This window comes from Nanorana parkeri, unplaced genomic scaffold (assembly GCF_000935625.1).
Source record: "Nanorana parkeri isolate BGI_ZX_2015 unplaced genomic scaffold, ASM93562v1 scaffold1289, whole genome shotgun sequence".
Classification (NCBI taxonomy): Eukaryota; Metazoa; Chordata; class Amphibia; order Anura; family Dicroglossidae; genus Nanorana; species Nanorana parkeri.
In genome coordinates, this window is record NW_017307557.1 from 122,952 (window position 1) to 143,030 (window position 20,079).

At 42.1% G+C, this 20,079-nt stretch overlaps 1 protein-coding gene across 2 annotated transcripts in view; it reads left to right on the top strand.

Moving 5' to 3' along the window:
* Positions 1-9,269, top strand: part of USP2 (ubiquitin specific peptidase 2) — a 64,407-nt gene extending 55,138 nt beyond the window's left edge. For both annotated transcript variants that reach the window (XM_018569110.1, XM_018569111.1), the window contains 6 exons: positions 116-219; positions 1,497-1,577; positions 3,938-4,016; positions 5,534-5,641; positions 7,693-7,813; positions 8,995-9,269. In XM_018569110.1, the coding sequence (XP_018424612.1) occupies positions 116-219; positions 1,497-1,577; positions 3,938-4,016; positions 5,534-5,641; positions 7,693-7,813; positions 8,995-9,082 (581 nt within the window). In that variant the 3' untranslated portion in view covers positions 9,083-9,269. The remainder of the gene's footprint in view (positions 1-115; positions 220-1,496; positions 1,578-3,937; positions 4,017-5,533; positions 5,642-7,692; positions 7,814-8,994) is intronic.
* The last annotated feature ends 10,810 nt before the right edge of the window (positions 9,270-20,079 follow it).

Here is a 20,079-nt window from a genome sequence, read left to right on the forward strand (position 1 = left end):
CGGAGAGCGATGGTTGGGTCACGCCTGGGGGGGGGGGTCAATCCTCTGCACAGAGACCATTATAGTAATATTATTAATAATTGTATTTTGTTACATCTTTTTTACCTTCCAACAGAACTGTTTGTTGGCCAATTGAAGAGCTCACTTACATGCAGTGAATGCGGATATTGTTCTACGGTATATGACCCATTCTGGGACTTGTCACTACCCATTGCTAAGGTAAAACATTTCAGCAATGACTGGATTCAATGTTTTGGGTTTTGTATAGAAAGGGGCAATGTTACACACAGGCATTCTTATTCATGTACTGTAGTAAGAGTAATAGTCATTTTTCCAAGTGATGTAAGACTGCCTTGAAGAGACAGCTTATTTTGGAGTGCCTGCTATGTAGAGAAATTGCCCTGGGGTGCCTGCCATGTGGAGAGATTGCCTTGGGCTGCCTGCCATGTGGAGAGATTGCCTTGGGCTGCCTGCCATGTGGAGAGAGTGCCTTGGGGTGCCTGTTATTTGGAGAGATTGCCCTGGGGTGCCTGCTATTTGGAGATGTTGCTCCAGGGGGCCTGACATGTGGATAAAGACTTTCCTAGAGAATGAAAGAGATTGTCCTGGAATATCCGCCTTTGGAGAGATAGTCCACTTGAATGCCTGTTATGTGGTAAGAGACTGCTATGGAGACAGTGAGAGTGGACTGCTCTAGAGATTGTTGTAGAGACAGAGAGACTGACTAGGGTTGCCTGCATTGCGGAAAGAGCCTGCTCTGGATAGAGGGAGATAGAGAGATTGTCTTAGAGTGTCTGCCATCTAGAGAGACTATCCTAAAATAGAGCCTACTATAGAGTGTTTGCCTTCAGGATAGACTGCCTACCATGTAAATAGAGCCAACCCTGAAGTGCTTGCTATATATATTGAAAGAAACTGGCCTAGAGCATCTGTCAGGTGGAAAAAGATTGCCCTAGAAAAAAGAGGTTTGCTTGGCGGAGATAGAGAAGTTTCTGTTCAGTGGAGAAAGTGTTTTAAGGCAGGTGCAGCTGTGAAGTAAAGCATCCGATTCTTCAAACTGAGACTGATTGTGGACATCGCATGCAACACCTTAAAGTAACACATTACAATACCCCACGTGGGACATACATAACCTAATTTCTGCTATCAGCCCCAGTTGGGAGAGGAAAAGGATGCTTCACTGCATAACTCTTCAGGTTGAGTCACCTCCCAATACCCTGCCATGCAGAGCACCGACTGTCCCCAGGCTCCATACCTGCTTTGTGGGCATCTGTAGCTATACTGTAGCTACATCCTTGCCAACTGCAAAGCAAGATAAGTTAATATAAAACTGCTTAAAATTAAAGATAACTGTGTTGCTCATAGCAGCTTGTCAGATTCTAGCTCCAATAATAACAAACACCTACTGTCATATAGCCATCACCTATAGCGCTGTAGCTTATAAATGAGACCACTTGTGATTCATGTTAGTAATTACATACATGTCTTTTATACAGAAGAGCGTTTCAGATGTGTCTTTAATGGAATGCATTCGTCTTTTTACCAAGGAAGATGTTTTAGATGGGGATGAAAAACCAGTAAGTTTTATTTTAAAAGAATACCTCACCTCTTCCGTAAGCAAATGTGTAACTAATCAGAATGTATTTTTCACCAGTCTTATTTGAGTACTGAAATATTTTTTTTTGCTGTAAATTGCTACATATCATCATTACTCTATTCACTGTCTTTTTAATTGTACTCATATGTCAGCCAAATGACAAGGATTTCAATTAGAGTACCACCGTACTGGAAAATTAGTAAAGCAAGTTTACATTCATTTAGTGGAAGTAGAAAAGCAATAGCACTATAATATTATGATCTCTTTATGTAAATATTTTTGGAGACAGTATGAAGACCCTAGTTATTAACTAGCATTTAAAGAGACTCTGTCACTGGGAAGGGTTGGGAGAGGGGGAGGTACTGCTGCAGATATGCAGTTAAGGCAACTAGAGGTACACATATCTGCAGCAGCCTCCCAAACCTACCTGTCACAGCAGAATCTAAGGCCACTATGGCTGATAAAGCTATAGCATTTTTCTGCCCCTTCCTCCTTTTGCAGATTTCTATTGCCCAGGGATGCTGCTTATCATAGTGGTATGCTAATAGGAATCGGGAAGGGGATTAGTAGCAAACTATGACACCACCAGAAGTGTTGAAGCTTTGACAGAAGTGTTTTGGAGGTGGCAAGTATACCTCCAAGTTCCTGCACTTTATATCTGCAGCAATTTTTGCCCTATTTAGCTTCATATATCTAGGCAATGAATGAAAATAAGTAGAACGTGGGACCTGTAGGAAATACTGTACTGGCCCAGTGTAACTGTCAAACAAGTTTTTTTCGACAGTCTGTATTTAATATATTCAGTATTCCCTCTTTTTTTTTTTTACTGAAGTGACCACAATGAGATCATCACAGCTTTTATATATGCACCTTAAAAGAGGTCCATGCCTTCTCACTTGAGTACTTTGTAGTACTTCCTTTACCAAAGTTATATTACAAGTAGGGCTGTGCAAATTAACGATTAATTTCTCGATTAATCGTTAATCTTTTTGATCGATAACATTTTTTTTGATCGATTACATTTTTTTTTAAACTTTCTGCACGAGCGCCAGCCAAGACATTGGCCTATACACATACAGCACAGCAATGAAGTAATAAAATGAACTAGGATCACACTAATCCAGCACGTTATTATTCTGAGTTGCCCCACTCAAGCGGCGGCCATATTGAGTGGGGCACGTGAGATTAATAACGTGCTGGATTAGTGTGATCCTAGTTCATTGTATTACTTCATTACTGTGCTGTATGTGTATAGGCCAATGTAGTTGGATCTGTATGTGCGTTATAATTAATCAAAATTAATCGATTAAAAAAATTTAGATTAATCGAACACGAAAAATTTTAATCAGTAACAGCCCTAATTACAAGGAATAATGGTCAAAGATACAAAATCTAATAAGATGCATGCATTGTACAGTGTTTGGCTCAGGGTAGATGACACTGCAGTGTATTAATAAAATTATGATTACAGAGGACAGAAATCTGACCATGGTAACAGTATTTGTTGAGCCTTGGGAATTGCGGTCCACATCTTTTACCCACAGCAATTAATGTCATGACTGTGGTTATTCCTGCCGAAGAATGTACCGTATTTTTCGCTCCATAAGACGCACTTTTTTCCCCCCAAAAGGAGGGGGAAAAAATGCCTGCGTCTTATGGAGCGAATCCCGACGCCCGAGACATGCAGTTTCGGGCGCCGGGCGAGTAGTAGGAGCCACTGCTCGTTTAATACGAGTGATCTAACGAGATCACTCGTATTAAAGCCGAGCAGCGGCGGCGGCGATCGAGTTCAGCAGCAGGAGCCACTGCTCGTTTAATACGAGTGATCTAATAAGATCACTCGTATTAAAACCGAGCAGCAGCGACGATCGAGATAACCATAGAGCAGACGAAGAATAGACGTTCTTTGCCTGCTCTGTGTCATCACTGAGACCGTGGCGCTGTAATCACAGCGCCACCTGTCTCAGCGGTCACTAACTGCAGCTTCTGTCACAGCTTCTGTCATAGAAGCTGTGACAGAAGCTACAGTCTCGAGTGCTCCATAAGGCGCGCCGGACCTCCCTGCGTCCTATGGTCCGGTGCGTCTTATGGACCGCAAAATACGGTAGTTGGGCCAGTACCCTCATATGTGCAATTATATACATTAGCTAAAGACTCAGACATATTTGCTGGTAGCTGTGCACAGAGTAAAAAACAAAAGTGCTTTACATTTAACTGTAAGACAAAGTTGTTGTTTTTTGCTTTACATTTAGTACATAATTACTGCCAATGCTGAGTTGCAGAATTTCAGTTCAAACAAATTGTGTCTTTCTATAACATTGTTTTTATATTCTTAATCAGACATGCTGTAGATGTAAAGTTCGTAGAAAATGTATCAAGAAATTCACCATCCAGAAATTTCCAAAGATCCTTGTACTACGTATCCTTCCATGGAGCTACTGTTTGACTGTTTGTTGTATCACTGTTATATAGCAACCATAAGCTAATATCAGATGAAATTACCAAATTCTTTTTTTTCCTCCTAGAGCATCATTTATAAATATTTTAAAACTGTCTGTGTTGTCAGCAACCATCGCTGAGATTTCAGATTCCAGCTTTCATTTGAATATGATTATTGTCTTAAAGCAGGGGTCTCAAACTCAATTTACTCAGGGGCCACTGGACACATTTTTTAGTCCCGTGGGGGCCGCTTGCCAAATTTCATGCTTCAAAATAACATTTAACTATATACGGTACCAGTATTAATATCTGCGCATGTTACAAGCATTTACAAGCGGCAGCTGTCACCCATTCAAGTTAATGATCAGGTGACGGCCGCTGCATGTAAACACCTGCACACCACATGTAATGGTATGTGATATGATTACATGCAGTTGGAAATCAATCACTCTCCCTGGATACACAACTGTGCTTGTAAACGCCAGATTATTGATTCCTGCTGCAGGAAAAAGCAAATTCCTGACACAGGAATCCCTAATCGCACCTGAAATATAAGTGATTGGGGACTATTATACACACACAGAAAAATACAAACAAAACCCTTTCCAAATGTCACTTTATTAACCCTACATTATAAAAAAATTATCTGGGTACATATCCCCAATAACAACCATCATTTTTAGTACCTCATACCATATATTCTCATGGAACCATATTTATAGACAATATAGACAAAAAGCTATCTGGGATAGGAGTGTCAGCAACACATATCCCGCATAAATAATTTGTAGGTTTAACACTCAGGTATATATTACCTCTCACCAAGATATCAGCCTTCTGGCACTAGCCTTCACTGGCATTGGCATCGTTCAGGTTCAGCATCTACTTCTATGTTAAGATGCCAGCCCGGGGATAAAATAATTATGCAAACCCCACTACCTGGACCCTAGTATTTATTTGTTTATTTTCATGTTGTCTCATGCGGCTCAGCAACACTCTCTCCACCATAACTGATGCTTTTTACCTTCTAAGGGGCCAGAAACTTAAGCTGAGTACACATGGTTATATTTTTTTTCATTCAGCATATGGGCTGAATGGAAAAAAAAATATGACAGATTCCTACATTCATGCTAAATAGTGTGCATTGTATTTTAACAGCAGTATCAGATTTAGAAAAAAATTAAATATGTGCATCCAGGAACAGATGAGATATTCTGATTACATCTAAACGCATGTAAATGCATAGACATTTTGCATATAAAGCAAGTGTAGATTTTGCATATGAAGGCAAAATAAACACTATACTTCCCCAGATCAATTTTTGCTACATTTAAATAAAACTAACGCAGGAAGCCAATGTGAATCTGAGTCCTTAGGGTTACCTTAAGGGAAGCTACTAACTTCTATGTGTTATATCTTTCTTATCCTGTAGTTATGCCATAGTTATGTCATATTCAGAAGCTGCAGTTTCTCTTCCTTAACCCTAAAATTCTACAGATCTTAAGCGGTTTTCTGAAGGTCGCATAAGAAGTAGCAAGCTTTCCACATTTGTGAATTTCCCTCTTCGAGACTTAGACTTGCGGGAATTCTCTGCAGAGCACAGCAGTAAGTTTTTTTTCTTAATCGTATATTCTTTCTACTTCCTACTGTATAGACAGTATCTTCCTTTCTCTGTTAAGGGGATCCTATCACCTTGGGCCGTCAGGGTAAAGTGACAGGGCCTCTGTAAAGTCCACCCCCTGTCCACTTTCTACTCATTTCTTTCGCACTCCCCAATACTCCTCTTGTGTGGCTGCCGCTACAAAATACCCAGTGTAGTGACTTCCTCCCATGATGCATTACTGGGGCCTAGAAGACAATTGCTATGCCCGAGAACTATCACGTAATTGAAAGGGGGTGATCGCGATCTTTAGGGGAGCACTAGAGAGGTGAATATAAAGTGGTCAGGGGTGAGCTTTATACAGTACATACAGTATAATGTCACTTTGTGCTGAATAGGCAAGGTGAAGGGTCTCATTAAGGCAAGGGGAGGATATAATCTAAGGTGACACCTTTCTGAGGATGGTACAGGCTGACATTCTCATTTTTCTTCCATATCCTCATCTGCTATTTTGTCTCAAAACTTTTGTATGGGGAAGTAATTAAAAATCTGTTCCATTGATGATTTGTAGGTTTTAGATCCAACACTCTGCCTGGCAAAGTAGTAAATCTGCTAAATTTGTTATTATACCATTTAAGGTTTTGTTTTTTGTGAAAGAGTATGCTGTTGGTGCTGCAAGGTCTATTAGACACAATGGTTAATAACAGCCCAGGCCCACCAGCCTTACCACTCAAGAAAGATTCAAAATCAAAAAAGGTGCAAAATATATACAGTGTATTAATTCACAATATATTTTTGTTGCACCATCATGGAGTGTTGAAACATAAATAGGCAGTGCCCCAAAAATACAAACATGCAATTTCCAAGCAAATGCTTTGTAAAGACCTGGGAAGATTTTTTTTTAAGTTGTGGATAGCGTTAGACCCACTGTCAAGTTTTTATTGCTGCCTCTGTCCCTGTTGAGGCGATTCAACCAGTCTATTTGTCCTGGTGACCATTGTCATCAAAGCTGAAAGTGGAGAAGTCCAAAACTGTAGAGTTGTTGCCAAAGCAAGGGTTGAGGGTAAATCATCCAATAGGGACACCCATTGCAGTGGTAACTGTCTAAAATGGAAATTCCCCTGACTTTGGAAATATTTCCTGTTACATCATGAGGACAGGAAGTGAAGGAAACTAACCCCACCAGATACAGAAAGCAAAACATAATCTTACAGTGGTATAAACCCTTCCTTATTCTAACAAAAAGAAACACCTGACCAAGTAAGGTATGAACACTATACCTTACTTGGTCGCCCCTATTCTTACACATATTGGGCATTGAAGGGAGGTGCATTTTCCCCTTTCATCTCCCTACAGGGATTGAGATGGTTGAAACCTTCATGCTTTAGACATTCAGGTACTTCAGGGTTCTGGGATCACAGAGAGACATAATAGTGCCCTGCACGTAAGATGCTGCCTGTCTGATACCCACTCATTTTGCATATTTGGGACATGATCAAGAAGGGTATTGGCTACTATAGACCACTGATGGATTAAGTAGAATTGTCCTTGATGTTCATTTTTGTATTCTAGTTTGTACTCCATTGCTAACAGAGATAAGTACAGAACTCAAAGTCATATTATATGTTTCTGTTGAATACAAACATGCATGTTGATGAAAATATTGGGAGAGAAATCAGGGCTTTCACCTACTAGATTTTTAGTACCAGCAACCGTTCGGATGTATCAGTAGCTTTATACTTTTATCTCCTCTGTACTAGGGCTGCAGCTAACGATTATTGTCATAATCAATTAGTTGCCTGATAATTTTTTCAACTAATTGATTGATCACATTTAAAAAAATCTCTCCCCCCCCAAACATCTAACCGATAATGAGAATAGTTGCCAACTATTCTCATGATTGATTATTATCGATTAAATCGATTAGTTGTTGCAGCCCTACTCTGCACTAATAATCTTACTATTATCATTTTGCTAGATTTTTTCACATTTACTTTGTTTCTGATGTTGTAGTTGATACTTTCAAATATAAGCTTGTTACATTTTATTTTTGCAGCTCAAGCTACATATAATCTTTATGCTGTGTCCAATCATTCGGGCACTACCATGGGAGGTCATTATACTGCTTACTGCAAGAATACAAACAATGGAGAGTGGCACACATTTAATGACTCAAGGTAATGATCAAGGTGTAAACCATCTTCTCTTTTCAACTTACTTCTTCATTTTTTATTTAAAAAACACTCAAAGAAGACTATTTATAATAGATGGCAAATAATTAGAAGACCCTGACTGGCTCCTAGAGTTGGCCTTTCCTCTCCCAATCTAAGCTATGCTGCACATCGAAAAACAAGTAGTTGATGTCGACAAATATAGCTATTTAAATTATATACATCTGAGCTGTTTTCTAATTTATTGGTCATATTTATAAAGTGAGTGAATCTGACATTCACCAAACATTTATGCAGGTAAATCTTTCCAGTGCATGTGTTTTTCATGATCGTCATTGATTCACCAGTGAATGTTTGCTGAAAGTTACATTCACTGCTTTATAAGTATTAGGGATGCACCGATACTAGTATCGGTGTTGATACCGAGTATTTGGGCAAGTACTCGTGCTCGTCAAAATGCTCTGATACCTTCCCCGATACCGGAACTTCCGGTCAGAGGAAGATTTCCTCTGACTGGCAGTGCCATTGGGGAACATGGACCCGGCTTCCTGGGCCATCAGGAAACTGGGTGGCGAGTAAGACCCACCTCCCGGCTTCCTGATGGCCCAGGAAGCCAGCTCCATGCTGACTGGCTGGAAGCCGGCTTTCTGGCCAATCAGCATCGAACAGCTGGCTCCTTGTTGATTGGCTGGGAAGCCAGTTTCCCGGCCAATTAGCATTGAGCCGGACATACAGCCAGCTCGATGCTGATTGGCTGGGCAGCAGAATTTCGAGCCAGTCAGCATGGAGCCAGCTTCCCGGCCAATCAGAAAGTCGGGAGGCGGGTCATTACTTGCCGTCCACCTTCCTGATTGGCTGGGAAGCCAGTTTCCCTGCCAATCACAATTGAGCCGGCCAAACAACATGGAGCCAGCTTCCCGGGCAATCAGGAAGCTGGGCAGCATGTCATTACCTGCCACCCAGCTTCCTTATTGCCCGGGAAGCCGGCTCCATGCCAGCGGAAGCACTGATATCGGTACTCGGTATCGGCGAGTACAGAAAGCAAAAAATCGATAGCAAAAAAACAGTTTCGGTGCATCCCTAATATGTATATATGTGCACACAGAAATTCTCTCATAAAGTAAGAAAATACTCTGTATTGCAACATTCTATACATGCAGTTAACAGTTTTTTCATTTCTGTTTTAGGGTTACAGCAATGTCTTCCAGCCAGGTGAGGAGTAGTGATGCCTATGTGTTATTCTATGAGCTATCAGGACCTTCGTCCAGGATGTAAACTTCAAACCACTAACAAATGCAGTGAAGATGCAATTGGATCAGCTGTGAAAACTCTCCAGTTGGGACATAAGAACCTTCAGTTATGCCACATTGAGTTAAAATAATTATTTTTTAAATACACCAGCATTTCATACAGTCACTAGTTGCCTTAAGTCATTATCCAAAGAACTGTGGCCTTGAACTGAATACAAAATACCAGTGGATTGGGTAGTAGAGCAGGACATACTGAAACATTCTAAGAAAACCAGCTGTGTTCTTCAGTATTCAATGATTCATCTATACCCATGTCTTTATAACCAGTAGGAACCTAAAGGAACCATTATGAGGAACCCTCAGCTGTTTTTGCACAATACTGAAAATCCGGGTATGTTTGCTGCTGCTCTTACCATTTGAGTGTTATGGCAGAAGGAATCTTAAGACATGTTTCGGGAAAGTCCTTCTTTTTGAAGTCATACTGAAAACTGCTCTCAGGAAAGAATCTCATTTGTCCTTATGCAAGAACGGCATCATGTTACGACGAAATGTTTTTATGTATTTTGTTTGTTGCTGTCAAAAAACATCTCAGTTACTAGGTTGGCCTGCTAAATAAGATGGCCCATTGTATGAAGAATTGTAACATAGAGAGTATTATTTGAAGTGAAAAAGAGCAACACATTTGTACACATAGCAAGATAGTCACCACTGTATATAATTTGGAGTGATGTGTGTTTCTATTATTTAATGTCTTGGTAGGAGGTAGTGTTAAAATGATAGAATATTAAATCCAGTATGCTGCTTTCTTGGACAAGAGTAATCACTCAGAATTTCACTCAAGAACAGGATGTCTGACAATACAAAGGCTTCTTGTCATATGTTTCGGGGGCCACAAGAATGAAATCTTTGCACTGCTATGTTTTTATTGCTTGAGAGGTGTGCGGTGATCACAGCAGTATTAAGAAGATGTACTGAAGGACTTAGTATATTTAGCAGTTTTTTACTTTTATAATTGTTTTTATTATTAATATTATGCAGATACCAAAGCTAGTGCAGTGAAGCATGCAGTCATAATTTATTTGGAAGTATATGAAAACTGCAGCTATATTAAAGCTAAATTGCAGTCAAACTTTTTTCTTAGTTATGGATAGAGTGGAGATAGCCTATATCCTCTTTTAGATTTAAATGCTGTCTGCAACCCTTAGAGCTGAACTCCAGCCTTACCTTTTTTTCCCAGACTTGTAGCAAGTATTTTGCTCTGTGGAAACTGATTACTTTCTATTCCCTGTAAACTTGCATGTCTGCAATATAACCCTTTAAATTTGCACCAGCTGTCATGAGCCTACCGTCATTGCCTGTCTTCATGACCTCCATCATTCTTCAATCACCTGATCTGTACTGTCATTTGCTCCCCTCTCACAGATATTGGCTTTCTCTGCCATTAATTAATTTTTCCCTGAACTTCTATATAAAAGAACACATCACGGACATATCTTTAGATGTGCTAAAGTCTAAAGCACCCAGTGGCCAGCAGAGAGAAGCAGCACATCTAAAGGAATCCTAGGGATGTGTTTTTTCATATGATTCTATGAAATATATCAGAGGTAGAATGCTGTAACATCCTACCAAACTTGGAGCAAAGAGCAGCAGACAGACCCAGTGGTATCATCACTGGGTATCAAAACAGGTATTTATTGAAAAACAAAGTGTTTGGATTGAAAATGTTAATTGCATGTTGATCAAGGGAGGGTATTATATGCATACACTACACTTCGGCTTTAAGGAGATTTCCCCTTACTTCCTGTTCTGCCTTACATCCGGTCACCTTGACTGAAAGAAACCTTCCCAGTGGGGACACATATGCCAGTAAAAATCTATCAGAGTTTCTAGCCCTTCCAAAAACATTGTGGCTGGAGTTAAGCTGTATGTATCTGCTGAATAACAAGAGTTAAAAGGACTGTTTACTTTTTTAAGTTTTCATAATGTTCTTTGGTAGTGCACAGCAGACCTCTAGGTAACAGCACTATGCATTGGAGGATGGACACTAAGGAAAATTGTATAACACTATTTCCTTTCGAGAGGAGGCATAAGCCTCGGTTTCAGCTTAGTGTCCTAGGGGTTTGACCACTGGTCTACCTTTTGCTATGAAGATAATGAGGATATTTCTTAGGAAGTTTCTACTTCTTGACTCACCAAAGAGGTATCCCTATTCTGGCTCCTATGCAGCATTACACCACACCAACAGACCTGGAAGCTTACCTATTAGATGTTTTGATAACATCGGCTGCCTGGAGCCTGCTTCAGAGATGAGGTGGCCATGTTCTTCCTATTGGTCTGAAGTGTCCCACTTATACTATTCTTATTGTTTGCTTCCCTTGTCAGCATTCTCTCTCCGTACCTGTTTCATCTGAGTGCCTTTCTTCTTCTCTTCCCTACTTCCCACTTTGCTGGTGCAATGGACTTTGTTCTTCACTCCTCTGGCCAAATATTGGCAATTCACCCAGTATGTAGTAAACTGGTAAAATGGTCCAAAGTGCTCCAAGGACTCCACTTTTGGCAGTGTTACTAAAATCCAGTTTTATTTCACCTCTTGAGATTGCATGTTTGTTGTTGAGGGCCATGTATGTATACTATGCAAGTATGTGATGTGATTGGTTGTATGTTTAGCTGTTTAATTTATTACTGACTTGTTGCTGAACTAGTCACACCTGCTGCACACCTCTTAAGCATTGAACATGTTCTGTCTTCCCCTAGACCCCTTTCAGGCCACACTAAGCTGGTGCTTACCGTGTAAGTGTGTAGAATATGAAACAAGAGTAGCCTAAGGACCCTATGTGTTATATGCAAATGTAAATATCCTAATTAAACTCCACATTACAAGAAGAGCTGTCTCCTGTGTTTATTAGTGTATGGATCTCAGTTAAGTTCCTCAACCATATCTTTACTTATACAGTATATACTTTAATGCTGATTTTGCTAGCTATTTCAGTTTTTTTAATAAAAGCTCAGTCTGCCTTTGTTTCTGGTTTTGCCTTCCCTCACCTGCAGTTTGACAGACGGTCTCACTCTGTCAATAGTCACTGTCAGCTACTCACTCATCTGGAAGGTTGATCTGCCATTTATACCGCATGTTGGCTCTGTGTATGAAGAGTGCTGACAGTGGCTTGCAATACGCGGAGCAGGGCTGGCTGTCTAACTCCGGAGCCCTGCAGAGCCGATAGCATGAAGGCACCTCACTGAAGCATCAATACATAGAGTTATGTGCAGTTGTTAGCTGGGGACATGATCATTTTCACATCCAGTTTGTTCAGTTCATAAATATAACTTTCTAAACTGGTGTGGAATTATTTTTACATTAAAGGAACATCACAAGGCCCCATAGCAAAATGTTGTATGGGGCCCTGTGATTTCTAGTAACGCCCCTTGCAGAGCCCACCTGAGATCCCAAACAGCCCACTTGAGAGTAACCCTGCAGAGCCCACCAAAGACTTTCTATGGTGGGCTCTGCAGGGTCTCAGGTGGGCTGGTCACACCCCTGTACACCTCTTACCTGTCAGCCTCCTCCACCGCAGGGCCCCGCCTCCCCCTCCTCCATGGTTGCTGGCGGGCCTTGCCTCCTCCGCTGCCTACGCCGGGCCCAGATTCCTCCTCCGCATCTGCTGGCTGTCACTGACTCAGCAGCGGCTGTGAGGAGGAACACGTCGCTGCACAGATCACTGACAGGTTGTCAATGATCTGAACATGATCTGAACAGCGACACATTCCTCCTCACAGCCGTCAGTGACAGCCAGCAGCCTGAGATGCACGGCATTAGGGGGATGTCCCCTGTAAGAACTGATATCAAAATGCACAAACCCAGCAGATCTGTACAATAGTTTATTGCACGCATTAGGCTTTTGTGAAATCATGTTATGTGTTTCAGATTAAAATGTTATAGGAAAAAAGTGTATTTTACTAAGCATGCATTGCAATCCACAAACCTAAGTTGTATTCCTACAATGTCACACATTGAGGAACACTGCTCTGGCAAAAAAATCTATATCTAACAAAGATTGTAAGCTCATTGGGGGCAAGGACATATGTGAATAAATAGTGTGTAAAGAGCTGCGTATATTGACAGTGCTATAGAAATAAATGTTAAGGCCAATCATTTTTTAGCTTGTTAATGGAAAAATCCTCCACAGAATCTTCATTAGATGGAAGAATCCAAAAACATGCACTTTGCAAAACTGTCCTGCAAAAGCTGCAGCGCGTTCTAAATGCAAAAAAGAGCAATTACAAAGATGTGTTTCTCCAAAAATATGAAGGATATTTGTGCAGCACTTATTCAACAGACTTTTCAAGTGATATGGTTACCCCGACCATCACCACCACCATGCCCCCGTCTAGCAAATAATATATCTTTATACATGCAAGCTTGGTGAAGTTTAAAAAAAAAAACTAACATAGGAAAAATTGCCAAGCACATGAAATTCAAACTAGACACAGAGGCCCAAGTAAATATGAAACATAAGAATGTATCTCAACAGAGAAGCCTTTCGTTGCCCCCTAGTGTTCACCACTGAATGTTACAATAAACATTGATCCTCCAGCATAGGTTACGTCTACCATAATGTTCAAATATATTGAGCATGCTCGTTCTTTATGACAAGAACTCCTCCAGCTGGCATAACATTCTGCTTTTGGTTTATTAAGGAAAGATTACAAATTAGATGCCATTTAATCAGACCGTCCAAAATATATCAGACTGGTTGTTCAACAAGAGTTTTGGTTTAACCCCTTCGTGACTGACGACGTACAGTGTACGTCGCCAGCATCGGGGCTGTTTAAACAGACTCCCGGTGACTTTTGCCGCCGGGACTCTGTTTAAACTTGTAGAGCCGACTGTCGGCTTTACAACAGAAGCGATCCTGGTGACTTACCTGTCGCCAGAATAAGGATTTCTTTATTGGAAAAACACATTGGAAAAACCAATAAACATCAGTGTAACATCTTTAAGGGCCCATTCACACCAATTGTGGTGCGTTTCAGAGCGGTAGCTGCTGGATCGCACAGCACTTGCTCACTAAACTTCCCCTTCATTCTGGGTCGGGAGGGGGCGTGGCGGTGCATTAAAATCAATGGCACCACAGCCACACACCTCAGCTCGCAGTGCGATCAGACGCGTGGCAAAAAATTGCCTGCGTTCTGTTCCACTGGGAACGCGAAAAAATGCTGCATGCTCTTTTTTTATGTGTTTGCAGTGGACCGGAACGCAGGCAGTGTTTTGCCATGTGTCCGATCGCACTGGGGGACTTCACTGCACCGCCACGCCCCCTCCTGCCCCAGAATGAAGGGGGAAGTTCAGTGAGCGATTTCTGTGCGTTCCAGCAGCTACCGCTCTGGGACGCACCGCAATTGGTGTGAACAAGTCCTCAATAGAACTCCAGGCAGATCTACTTCAAAAGCTATACTCGCTATACCAGCCTTTCCCAACGAGTGTGCTGTGGCACCCTGGGGTGCCTTCTGGCTTACTGAGGGGTGCCTTGAAATCCTCCTGATGCGAAGGGGGACTTTTGATGTGAAGAGGACTCCTGATGTGAAGTGAAGGCTTCTGATGTGAAGTAAAGCTTTGTCATATGAAGGGGGGACTCTGATGTGAAAGAGGGGGACCTGATGTGAAGGAGGGCTCCTATTATGAGAGGGGGGGCCTCTATGTAAAAAGAGGATGCTCCTGCTGCGAAGGGGTACTCGTATGTGAAAGTGGGGTCCCTGGTGTGAAGAGGGGCTTCAGGTTTGAAGGGGGATTTTAATGTGAAGGGGGGGACCTCATTTTTGTTAATGTTTTTGCATGGGGTCCCCCCTTAAAATCCATTACATTTTAAACTGCTGTGCTATACTTCTGGCCTGCTGCCAATATGTATGCTGCAGCTCTCATACATGGAAGCACTAGTGTCATTTACCCACCCCTCTCTCCCTTTGGCCATCCACAGAACGCCATGCATTCTATGAACTGTTCACAGAAAACATTTTGTTCTGTAAATAGCTCTCAAGCTTTTATTGTATTTATGGAACTGGTTTGTGTTATGGATTGGTTTGTTTTTGGCATCTGTCTGTGTTCGTTTTCAGCTCATACTTGGATATCTACATTTAGTTGCCTCTGGTTACTACACTTCTCTGCTGCCAATCCTGCCTTTTAATGTGGTACTATATTCTAGTCCTCTCTTAACTGTCAGCTGTTTTTATCAGGCAGTCCCAAGAGTCTTATTCTAGTGCTGTTGCTGCACACAGTCCATGTCTCTGAAGAAGATCACACAGTGATAGAGTCTGTGTTGTATGCTGGCGACACAGAGTATCTACCTAATTCTGTGGTTTATTGAACAATAACACATTGTGCTTGTGTACACAGGCTTTTGTTCTTGTTAGAACTGCATCTCTCTCCATACAAGTCCATTGGGAATGCAAAACCAGCTTGAGTTAATTTATAAGGCTAAATGCAGGTCAGAAGAAGGGATGCACTCAGGTGTGGACCGAATCTTAACTCCTCCAAACAATGAAGTGCCATGGGCTATTCTACCCAATCAGCTGTGGGCTGGGCATTCCCCACCCCACAGCTACATGTAAACAAAGGGTCAGGGTGCTTGTGTTGATCTTATATACCTATTAGGCTACATAGCCATATTAAGTAAATGTAATTGACCAAATATAGGCATATAACCCTATGGGGTCAATAACACCACTGCATTCCACCCCTTTGCTTACATCAAGCTGTGGGGAACTCCTCATCAGCAGCTGATTGGGTGGCACAGAAGGAGCTTCCATCCGTGTTCGGCAGAGGTTCCCTTTGGTTTCAAAGGAGTTAAGGTTCAGACCTGGTTCAGTCTGAACCTGAGCTCATCCCTAGTTGGCATCACCAGTGAGGGATCTCAGAAGCATCTTAAACCAGTCTGAAATGCAGGTGGAATGCATCCCCCAAAAAATCTGAACACCTCTTCTCTCCGAAAATAGGTTTATCAGCTTGCTGAATATACAGTATATAGTAAAACAAAACCCAGAAACACATTTTGCTGTTACATATTCATCAGCAACTAGGAGCATTTTCACACATTTTGCCAGAGATACCAGACCAACCAGCACACTATACTATACTAAGCAGGCCTCAAAATTACCACTCGCCCCCTCGCAATTGGCGAGTGAAAAGTGCGGGGGGGCTAGTGGAATGTCAGCAATGGAGTGCGCCTCCGGCGGGACCAGGGTCGCTCGCTTCTGTTCTCTCTTCTCTTTCTCGATTGCTGCAGCTACAGAGCAGCCGAGAAGGAGAAGAGAGAACAGAAGTGAACGATCACCGCGGCGGTAGTGTCCCATCCAGAGCCCACACTAGCTCTCTGCGATCCCTCTCTCTCCCTCCCGGCCACTTCAGCTCCAAGAGGCGGCTCTGATCACACCTGTTATCGCTCCCTCTTCTCTCCTACCGGCCGCTCTGCAGCTGCAGCGGCCAGGAGGAGAGAGAGGGAACACTGACAGGTGTGATCAGAGCTGCCTCTCTGAGTGCCCACTTCGTGGAGCTGAAGCTGCAGCGGCCGGGAGGAGAGAGAGGGATCGCTCAGCAGTGTGATCAGAGCAGTATTAAAGAGCCCCCCCCTCCTAGTCCACATCTTTTGGACGTTATTAATCTGAATTGCCCCACTAAGTATGCCCCTCGCTTGCGGCCATATTGAGTGGGGCACTCATATTAATAACGTGCTGGATTAGTCTGACCCAGGGGCAGACTAGGCCCCGGGGCAGGGTGGCAATTGCCCCCCGGGCCTCTCTGATACCTTTGCAAACGCCCCCTGACGCCGGAAGCACTTAATCTCTCCACTCTTGGCCGCTGCAGCAGCAGAGCTGCCGAGAAGGGAGGGATTATATGCTTACGGCGGCGGTGGGGGGCGTTTGCAAAGGTATCAGAGAGGCCCGGGGGGCAATTGCCACCCTGCCCCGGGGCCTAGTCTGCCCCTGGGTCAGACTAATCCAGCACGTTATTAATATGAGTGCTCCACTCAATATGGTCGCAAGCGAGGGGCATACTGAGTGGGGCAACTCAGAATAATAACGTCCAAAAGATGTGGACTGGGAGGGGGGGGGCTCTTTAATACTGCTCTGACTTTAAGACTGCGGCGGCGGGGAGAAGAGAACAAGAAGCTTGCCTGCCATCGTCTGTGCCCGCTTCGATTAGGCTCCTCGACGGCCACAGCAGTTTTCTCCACCCACCTCAGCTGCCATTGGTGGGAGAGGAAGACTGCCGAACTGCAGTTGGCCAGCTTCTGCTGCGCATGAGAGAGAGCCAGCTGGACGTGTAGGAAATCTCCCTGCTCCCCCACCATCACCAGGAGAAGAGATCAAAGCAACTGTAAGTCCCTGTTCTTTCTTTGTGACCTCTGCACTGCGTTACATACTGACTGCTGAGCTCTGTACTGTGTACTGACCTCTGTACTGTGCGTCACACCCTGACCACTGTACTGTGCATCACACCCTGACCTCTGTACTGTGTGTCACACCCTGACCTCTGCACTGCACGACACATTGCTGACCTCTGCACTGTGCATCACATTGCTGACCTCCGCACTGCGTGTCACATTGCTGACCTCCGCACTGCGCGTCACATTGCTGACCTCTGCATTGCGCGTCACGTTGCTGACCTCTGCAGTGCGCGTCACATTGCTGACTGATGTACTGTGCGTCACACAGCTGGCCTCTGTATTCTGCATTGCACCACTGACTTCTGTACTGTGCGTAACACAATAATACACTGTAGTGATGATGCGTCTCAATGTACAAAAAAGCTCCCTACATCATTGTTGCAGTTGCATTGTGCAAGTGTGTTGGGGTGCCATTCAAGATAAACAGCAACACATATCGCTTTGCAGTACCCACCCATATACATATACATACAGTATATACCATCATATAAACAGGAGTGTGATTAATGCATTCTGTGGGATATACAGTATGTTTTTGTTTATGGGTTAGAGTTCTTTTTAGGTTTCTTCCAACTGGTTTCCAGACCATAATAAAACGCTTAAATTATTTATGTTGGTATTAAAACACCTAAATTAATAATGTTTTATTGAATAGTGGTGTGTTTTTTTTCTAGATCCTTTTGCCTTTAGGGCCCATCCAGTTTGTTGCAGTGTGTTAACACATGACATAACTCCCTTTAAAGGAGAACTATGAGGTCAGTGTTTTTCCCCATAGTTCTCCTTAGGGTAACGGGAGGACAGTTGCACTAAGGCAGCCAATTAATTTGAGCCGCCAATGCACCAAAATGTACTAAAATTTGAACATGCATCTTTGTTTCCAATGCAGCGCACCACAAGTAGAGCTTTACCATGTGTTGTGGTGCACTACAAAGCATGTGCATCAAAGGTGAGTTGCAATAGTGCACTGAGGAGCCACTGAAAATGAATGACACCACAACGCACTAACACTTCCATGGTGTGTTGCTGCGCTGTAAATTCTGTTTTATTTTTTCCTCTGATAATAGACTAACAACTTCATTAAATACATGGACTGTATATACAGTACATAGGAAACGGGAATAAGGGGGCTTGCTTCTGAATTATTGAACAGAAACACTTATTTAATAAATCAGCATGTTTTGTAGCTAGTAACAGGCTAAGCAAATATATGTCATTAAATATATGGAGTAAAAAAAAGAGAGAGAAAATGTAGCGTGTTTCTAAATAATGGGACTGTGAGAGTAATAAAAAATGATTATGTTTTGTTGCTAATAGACTAGCCAGCTCACTAAATATATGAGCTTAACAAGAACATGGGGTGTAAGTTAGACATGTGCGATTCATTTTGTTACGAATCGAAATTCGTACAAATTTTCCTGAAATTCGTAGATTCGTAAGCATACGAAATCCGAATGGCAGTTTCCGAATTTATATACGAAATTCCGTTAACAAATTTCGGATCCGAATTTCTTTGAAACAGGAACTAATATTACCCCTGTAAATGAGGTGGAACAACATGACAAGATTTTTTTTTAAATCCGAAATAGGGATCCGCTGCTGCTGAGGGTTGCATTACAATACAGGCAGGAAATATGAAATTCAGTTGACGTATTTTCGTTCCGTTACGAACATTCGTTATATTGAAGTTAAAAAGCAAAGTACATTTATATTGGAGTTGATGGTAGTTTTTTTTAAAGTCCGAAATACGAAATTCGGATACGGAATCCGTTAATGGAATTCATATTTCGTTTTGGTTGACCAATCAGAGGTTCTCTTCTGCTGCTGAGAGTTGCATTACAAATACAGGCAGGAAATACGAAATTCCGTTGACGTATTTTCGTTCCGTTACGAACATTCGTTATATTGAAGTTAAAAAGCAAAGTACATTTATATTGGAGTTGATGGTATTTTTTTTTAAAGTCCGAAATATGAAATTCGGATACGGAATCCGTTAACGGAATTCAGTATTTCATGGAGTTCATTGAGAAATGGCTTTACTTATTGTTTGGATAAGATACATTTTCCTCTGTGTTTGCAGTAGAGAGAGCTCAACGTGTTCCGACCTGGCCCCTCCACCTGGAATACCAAGATCCACCCTAAACAGATGAATTAATTATCAGGATAGAGATATAAATCGGAAAAGCATGCTGTCTTGAGGATATTACAATAAATAGTTCAAAGATGTCATTATATCCAGATTTTTCTGCAAAGGGAAAGAGCTAAGTTCCAGAAAATGAAAAACATTGGAAGAAGTTGAAAGTGTCATATGCTATGTTTTATCCTACACAGTTAAGAATCATTGCTAGGAGTAAAATAAAACCCATTTTGGTACACCAGCTGATGCAGATACATGGATTGATAAAGGTGGCCATACACCTTACAACCATTGTAGAACTTCTTTTGTCCCAACATCGCACCCTCGTTCAATTTTTGTTCAAATAGCCCATCATGCACAGACCAATGTAGTTTGCGATTATCGTTCGTCAGCACTACTAACTGGCCAAATTTCGTTGAATGAAAGAACAGATTTTCGTTTGCCCCTAGT